At 34.9% G+C, this 8,895-nt stretch overlaps 1 protein-coding gene across 1 annotated transcript in view; it reads left to right on the top strand.

Moving 5' to 3' along the window:
• LOC138175883 (membrane-associated guanylate kinase, WW and PDZ domain-containing protein 2) overlaps nucleotides 1-8,895 on the top strand; it is a 1,727,565-nt gene that overhangs the window by 1,300,961 nt on the left and 417,709 nt on the right. The window contains exon 7 of the mRNA XM_069106526.1: nucleotides 7,315-7,372. Coding sequence (XP_068962627.1) covers nucleotides 7,315-7,372 — 58 coding nt within the window. The remainder of the gene's footprint in view (nucleotides 1-7,314; nucleotides 7,373-8,895) is intronic.

The following is an 8,895-nucleotide window of genomic DNA, read 5'->3' on the forward strand; positions in this document are numbered from 1 at the left end:
TTACTGCTTAGTTTTCAGTCAGATCTGCACTTTCTGGAGCCAAATCTGGCTGTGGTCTTGGTCTCTGGATTCCTTCCAGTACCTCTTCAGCAAGTGCCCTGCCCTTGGGCCCTTTCTCTCTGAATGGAAGGGCTTTTCTCAGCTGCTACTCCCTCTTCTCAAGTGTTTTCTTACTATCCTCTCCTCTCATCTATGGTTTCTTAACCTTTTTGTGTATCATGGTCCCCTTTGGCAGCTTCAGGTGGTACAGTGGTTGGAGACCCATTCCTGCAATCAGAGACATGAGCTCCAATTTGGACTCAGACATTAGGTAGGTATGACTTTGAATGACCCTGTGAAAATACCTTAATCTCTGCCTGTCTCAGTTTCTTCAACTGTTAAATGACATTCAAAATAGCATCTCTCATGGGATTGTCCTGAGGACCAATGAGATAATATTTGTAAAGTATTTATTTAGTACAGTGCCTGACACATAGTAGATGCTTAATAAATGCGTGTTCCTCTTTCTCTTCTCTTTTCTGATGGAGCATATGGACCCCCTCTCAGAATAATGTTTTTAAATGCATAAAATAAAATATATAAGATTACAAGGGAAACCAATAATATTGAAATATAATTGTAAACGTATTTTAACAAACAGATTCACAGACCCCCAAGTTAAGAAACCATGCTTTCTATCTAGCCAAATGGGACAGGCATCTTTTTCCCCCTTCCCCCTTATCTCATCCCTATTTAACAGCACATATGTAATTGCTTGCTGAACCCTCTAGAAATTGGCATTTCTAAAGCCTACCCACAGAATATTTGAAGAATAGGAATATCTCCTCACAAACTTGTCAAGAAAACCTGGCATATTTTGACTATAACACAGTAGGGATACTATAAAGGATTACATTATTCAGAGGTGATTGATTTCTTCAGTGCAATTGAAATTTTTATTAACAATAAGCCTGTAAAAACTGTGGGCCTCTATGAAATAGAATGCATAGCACTACTGTAGTAATAAAACATTAAAGTTAGAACCATGGGATATAGTGAACAGGACATCACACTGTAAAACACAGTCTATGCACCTAGTTCATTGTAACATTTTTTACCACTGTAAAAAGAACAAGACCCACGCACCCAGTACCCAGTTGTAAAAACAACTCAATAGCTATATTCATGTAATCTTTTGGGAACCAAGGTCCTCATAGTACAAACAGAGTGGAGATTTATCATGATTTTATAAAGAATCCAAAGGTCAGTTGTAGCTATATTTTAATTTTGTCAGTATATCTCTTATCATTCTTTTTCTTCTCTTTCTATGTAATGATAAAAATGTATCCCAGGAAAATATCTAGAATAAAGCCCTACTTAAGAAGGTATAAGACATTTTCTTTTGATGACTTTCCTGGGAAACTCCAATCTTATTGCCCATTTTATGATGCCATTTACAGAAAAAGCTAGCATGCAGATTAGGGAATACTTTTTCAGGAAAGAATTTAGTTATCACTACAGAGAGATTCCAACTGGGAAAAGATTGCTAAAGAAATAAAGCTATTTCGGGTGTTCGATACTTAATTATGAATAATGTATTTAGTTTTATTGATTAGCAGAAGGTACCTCAGTGGTGCAGTGAATGGAGCATTGGGCCTGGAGTCAGGAAGATCTGAGTTCAATTATGACTTCAGACACTTAAAAGCTATGTCACTCTGGGCAAGTCACTTAACCCCTGTTTGCCTCAGTTCCTTAACTTTAAAATGGGGATACACTGGAGAAGGAAATAGCAAACCACTCAAGAAAACCCCATGGACAAAGCCATTGGGCCCCATAGAGTCAGACACTACTGAAAGACTCAACAATAATAAGAGAAAGAATAACTGAGTAATTGGAAGAAGACAGTAATAGACTCTGATCAATGCACTGACCAATAATAATTTCAGAGGATTGGTGATAAAGTATACTAGTTGAGAGAGAGATGGTGGATTCCAGGGGCAGAATGAGAATATTTTGCACATGGCAATTGAGAAATTTTTCTTTTGCTTGACCTTGGATATTAGTTGCAAAAGTGTTGTTATTACTGTTATTGTTACTGTTGTTTCCCAATCTGGGGAAGATTCCCAAAGAGGGCAAGAAAATTTGGTTTTGTCAACTGAAAGAATTAAATTAAAAATACTTAAAGGCACAGCCCAGATATTTCAGTGGTTTTGTGAATATATTATTGCACAGATGATGGTGCCTTCCTGTCAGTGTAGACAGCTGTCCAAACATGTTTCTATCCTCTATGGATCATGTCAATATCTTTCCATAAAGTCTCCATAGAGGAGACTGTCCTCTTGGTCTTAATGTAGCAAATAAGTTGTTCATTTGTTTATCCTTTACTCTTTCTTCTTGACTGACACACCTCCTATACTGATTCTACATTCTCTGGATATTTTTTTTGTCACTTCTCAAATTTAAATCATTATTAGTATTATACTACAGCCTCCTTAAAACTACCATATGATACATCTCTGTGTTACCTTTTGGGTCATCCACAATTTTGATCCTTTACATGTTTTGGTGTTCCATGATACATAGTTATATAGTGTCACAAAAATAGATAAAATAGCATAGCAGAATATCAGTTTGCATTCAGTTTTCCGTTATAGGTTTTATATAATGAAAAGGGAATACTAGAACTCAGGTTTACCAATTTGACCTTTATTATCCTGAAATTTGAAACTTTGATGACATAACATTAAAAATAAATTGGGGCAGGGCAGCCAGGCAGCACAGCGAGTAAGAACACCGGCCCCAGTGTTGGGATGACCTGAGGGATCAAATCTGGGCTCAGATACTTAGCACCCATCCAGAAATAACTGGCCATGTAACCTTGAGCAAGTTACTTAACCCCAATTGCTTAGGGGCAGCCAGGTGGCTCAGCGAGTAAGAGCACCGGCTCCAGTGTCGGGATGACCTGGGGATCAAATCTGGGCTCAGATACTTAGCACCCACCCAGAAATAACTGGCCATGTAACCTTGAGCAAGTTACTTAACCCCAATTGCTTAAAAAAATAAATAACTTGGGGCTCAGATATTCCAAATGTCTTGCTTAGCTAACAAAATTAGGTGTTAAAAATTAATATTTTTTTCTAATTTCTTAGTTTTCCTTGCACAAACACTACATTTTTTAAATAGAACTTTATTTTCTTTACCAACCAAGATTCCAAATACTTTGCATCACATTGTAATGGAAACTTTTCACCAAGGGTGAGATATTTGTACTTTGTGATATGATTTGTCTCTTTGTGAGAGAAAACAAAATGGGTTAATACCTTAGAATCTATATTTTCCCGGTACCATTTCCGATCTAGAAGTTCTGTTTTTGCTTGTGAAGAAAAATGTCATCGTGGATCATGCTTAGATTAGTGGCATGATTTTTATGTAGTATCAATTCAGATAAACCTGTGTGGATCTACTCTGTTTCATACATAGTTTGGATTGTATTTATGTGTATTGATAATTTCTTGCTGTATCACACAAGATTCACTTGAAGAGAAGTAAAAAGAAATGGGAAATGATACAATAGAAGGATAGTTATCTGACTTCTCAAACTGTGATTCAAAGGTCACTGATGTTTGATAGACTGGTCTCTTGTAGAATTATTGCTTGTATAATGTGCTTTTGTTTCAGACATAAATTAATACTGTAATTAGGATGTTTGGTTTTAAAAGAAGATATCTATTAATATATACCCCCAATAAAGCCCAAATCAAGTCAGTCTTTAGTGAGAATTCTTTTTTGGCAAAGGCAAATATTGAAGAGGAGGTGATATGTATGATCTTTTTCACTGCTTAAGTAGTTCATGAACCAAAAGGGTTACAAAAATACTCAACTACTTATAATAAAATATTACTAGATGCTCTTTATGCATTTATTTATACATACTGAAATATTTAAGGATATATATCCATAAGGCTTTAAAAATAGTAAGACAAAACAGAAAATAGTTTTAAAAGTAAAAATTTAATGTTTTCTGATAATTTTAGGACTGGATTTGACTATGTCTCTGTAGGAAAATTCCTATGTCTCTGTAGCAAAAATACTGTAATTGATGGACCATGCTTTTTAAGTTGTTAGTGTAAATAGTTGTTGTAGAATAAGTAGTTTAGTGTGCTAGTTACTATACTATAAAACAATTAGGATTATAGATAGATAGATAGATAGATAGATAGATAGATAGATAGATAGATAGATAGATAGATAGATAGATGAATGGATAGATGACTGTTAAAAATTATCTGATACTCCAGCATTCAAATGGATTACAGAAAACAAAAGCTTCTGCCATATTCTATCTCTTTTCTTTCTTTATCTTCTTCTCTACTCACTAAAACCCTTTGAATGGTAGAAAATGACTTTCTAGCCCTACTAAAAATAAGCAGTTCTACCAGATATGTAAAACTCTGTTTCTAGCCCTTCATCTTCCTGGACTGGCATTATTTATTGTATTGATACCTTTTAATTTTAAATCTATGGGAGGTTCTTGAATTACATCTAGGTGCCTCTTTTAGCCTAAATTAAGTTCATATATCTTCATTTAACTTATTGATACCTATATAGTTTACCTGTCCTGAATCTTTATGGTAAATAGACTGCAGCTAACAGCTAATAGATATTCCTACTACACACCTCACAGAAACCTAATTGAAATGTTCTTTTTAAACGACCTGTCATTGGTCTTTGTCTTCATTCCACAGTTTCCCCCATGCTGGCTCTCACCATTTTTTAATTCCCACTATCCTGTGCTTAATCTGATTAGGACTATTCTATGTATATAGTAATAATTAGCTAGTCTAAAATCATTTTAGTAGCTGAGAAAATTTTATAGGAATTCTTCAAAACCATTCCTTCTGTATTTGAGTCTGTCATGTGCATCATATCCATAGCTTTCTGGAGAAAAAATAATATTTATTAAGACTTTCTGTGACATTGCATTAGCTCAATGGGCAGCACGATGTAATGAAGACCAGTGCTGAAGTCCTAGTACTGAGATATCTGGCTGGCTGACTTTGGACATTTTTTTTTTTGCTTTCTGGAGGGCAATTGGGGTTAAGTGACTTTCCCAAGGTCACATGGCTAGTTTTTGTGTTAAGTGTCTAAGGCCAGATTTGAACTCAGGTCCTCCTGACTCCAGGGCCAGTACTCTATATTCACTGCACCACCTAGCCACCCCAACTTTGGACATTATTTAGTCTCTCAATGCTCGGGATAATTCTTTAGACTCTTAAATTTATAGAGAAGTCGCTGGCCTTCATTGCTAGAGAAAATTTCCTCAACTAAAAATGAATGAATGCAGTAAACAATAAAGAATTTGTAACCTCTTATGTGCCTAGCACTCTACTAAGTTTTGGATACAAACAGAAAAGCAAGATAGTTCCTATTCTCAAGGAGCTCACGCTGTGATTAAGCAAGACAACCTATAAAAGAAAGTTCAGCTGACAGGCAAATAGAAAGTCAGAGAAATCCTAAGGGTACAGTGTCTATCTATGCTGTATACCCTATGGTTTTTAGTTCACATAAGTAGGTCAGATGACCATACAGGGAATAGAAGGAAAGATGATTTTGTTCTTTAGTCTTTTTTCAGTGGTGTCTGACTCATCATGAGTCCATTTGGGGTTTTCTTAGCAAAGATATTGGAGTGGATTGCCATTTCCTTCTCCAGCTCATTTTATAGATGAGGAAACTGAGGCAAACAGGATTAAGTCACTTGCCCAGGGTCACACAACTCAGACATAATAAAGTGTCTGAGGCAGATTTGAACTCAGGTCTTCCTGACTCCAAGCCTGGTATTTTATCCACCAGGATATCTAACTGCCCAAGGAAGACTCCCTATACCAATGAAATCAAAAGCTCAAAATCAAAAACCTTATCCCCTGTCCTAACCTATATGAATCAAATTAAATAATAAAACTACATATGTAAGTATAGTTAAGTTGTATAATCAATTGAATAGGTATAAAATATGTGATTTCTCAAAACGGTAATATTCTAGTCTAAGACTATTATCCTCAAAAGACTTTTTTTTCATAAAAAGGTTAATTATCTTGAGTCTAGATTATATGTTTGAGGGTACTTGAGTTTTAAATGTATATTAAAGAACTTCAGACATGAATAATTTAGAAAGTAATCACAGAGTCAAGATATTATACCCAAACAATGAAGCATTAAGCATAATTTACATATTTTTTAATTCTTCAATATTTAACTTATAGAGTTTGGAACAGCCAAAAAAATAAGTATTTTACATAGAGGAGTATTTTTCAGTGCATCTCATTTAGGGTTAAACATTATTATCCATAAAATAAAGTATGCTAATACTCAGCAAGTAAACAATCTTTATATTTTCATTATAGTCACCTCTTATCTTCTGTCTCTGGAGGAGAATTCATTCTAAAAGCTTATTAACTTGAGAGAAAATTATTAAAAGTCACTACCTAGTTTTCAAGTTTGCCTACTGAATATCACATTTTTGTATCTAATTGAGTGCATGGCTCTTTCTGAGATGCTAATATGAATATTAACTGTTAAGATGTGAATATGTGAACAATATTGTCAAGGGATGGATATCCATAATTTTATTTATTTAAAATTCTTTGATTGAGAAGACTTTTGGTGGCATTTAAGTTTTAATAAAATGATACTTTGGTTGATATGTAATTTCATTGGTGTGAGTACTCTCTGTATAATTCAGAATCACAGATCTGTGACTCTTCCATAATGGATGGAATATGTTCTATTTTTCAGGTGTTATAGATCAAAGCATGACATTGATTTGTCTACTATATAGTAAAATGAATTATAAATTTGTTATTCCAAATAGAGGGAAATCAGTCTAGGATATAGCAGTGTCTTAGTTTATATAATCACTTATGATTTCCTCACTTCAGAAATGTATTTTGGAAACATTAACTTTATTGGATGATGTTTCTTTTGATAATGTGTAGCTATATTGACTTATATGACTTTTAGAAAGTAATTCCTCCCTCACCCCTCTTAGGTAATTTCATAATATGTGGAATTTCATAATATAGTCTATAATAATGCTACTCTTACTGTTTGGCACAGCGCAAACAACTAGACCCAAAAGTATTGTTCTAGAGATCAGGAGTCTGTTTAACTGCCAATTTTCAAGCCTGTACTTCATGCAGATGCTATGATATGGATCTGAAAATTGGCACTGCCTTTGAGTACTATATTCAAGTATATTCTATGGTATCTTCAGTCACTCTACACTAAAATTATATCTTTTTTTATTGTAAGATGTGATTTCTGTGCTTTATTTTTCAGAGCTTCCATATGGCTGGGAGAAAATTGATGATCCCATATATGGCACTTATTATGTTGAGTAAGTCTTGAAATGTGATATTAATTTGCTATTAATATGTTCTAAAACTATATTTGTTTCTCATATATTGAGCATATGTGGCTTAAAGTTCCTTTTATTTCCATTTCATCTTTCTCTGAAGTCTCAACAAATAATCTGTCTGCAGCATAGCCACACTGGCTTTTTCCTTGCTTCCCAAGTTGGCTCATTTGCTACTCCTTTCCTTTGAGGACCAATTTTAAAGCACCAAGTACAAAAGTGGGTTTCAAACTATGTTGTTCAAATAGGGGATAATTAAAGGTATCAAAGTAAATGTCACTTGCTTTCCCATCACAGTGTTGGAAGCACCTGACTGTGCAAACAGGATAGTCTATGGAACTGAGCTATATTTTCAAATTAATTAAATGAGGTGTGTATGTGCCTTCCAGATAAAGAATAAAATAAAAACTGATTTTTTTTTGCTTACTAAAACCTATTGAAAATTGATGGTACTCTTTCTGTTGGTATGATTTCTCATGTCACACATAAAGAGATGGAGGTACATTGCTCCAATTTACCTCAGTACAAAGCTTGCCCTACGTAGTCATTTTCTTTCTTTAATAAGGGCAAGAAGAGTGTTTGTAGTCATAGATATATTCCTTGGGGAACTAAATTCAACACCAGTAAATTTTTTGACTATATGATTGCCTTTTTCTGAAGTGCTCCCCTTCACTCAAGTTCTTGTTATTCCTCGGTTTGCTTAGAACAACCAAAGATATAAAGGTAATAAGTAATCAAGTCTGTCTATTTTGTAACAGAAATCAACATCTCAGTAAGTAATAAGGGCGGAAGTCAGTCACAATAACCTTTTTCATTAGTGCCCACTCTTCAGACATCTTTATAGCTAGAAAGGAAAAGACATGAGTTCTCATTTTGTCTCTGCTACCAGAGCCACAACTAGCAATGTTGGCATCTGGAGCAAGTGCCAAAAATGCTTCTGTGGCAAGGCACGTTTGGTTTGAAGTGCAGGGCAGTAGGAGAGACCTTAAGCCTTGAGACGAGGGTAGCAGAAAAGAAGTCTATTTTATACAGATTCCTTTTTAAACTAATTATTCTTGCTAACTCAGATGCTAAACTCAGTTGTTTCTATTTGAATAAGGAGTATAAATACTATAGTGCCTTGGTGCAAAGCCCCAGGGACCCTACCATAGTTATGGTTCTATCTGCTACTTACTACTTTCAACAAGTCAAATAACCAACAAGTCAGTTTCCTCCTAGGTAAAATGAGGAGCTAGTACTAGATGATCTATAATGTCCCTTCCACTTCAAAATCTCTGGTGAACTTAATGATTTTTAAAATGATTTCAAGATATCCATTTTCACCTCTTCCAATAACCCCCCTTTGTCTTCCCTTCCTGTTCTATCACCATCCGTCCTCACTTCTCATGTCTCAATTATCAGTTCAGTGCAACAAATGTTAATTATCTACTATGTGCAAAATACTGTGTCAGGGCTGGGAAGAGAGAGAGAGAGGGGGAGAGAGAGAGAGAGACAGAGAGAGAGAG

Source organism: Petaurus breviceps, unplaced genomic scaffold (assembly GCF_028583685.1).
Source record: "Petaurus breviceps papuanus isolate PSGF00001 unplaced genomic scaffold, PetGlider_PUasm1.0 79, whole genome shotgun sequence".
NCBI classification, from domain to species: Eukaryota; Metazoa; Chordata; class Mammalia; order Diprotodontia; family Petauridae; genus Petaurus; species Petaurus breviceps.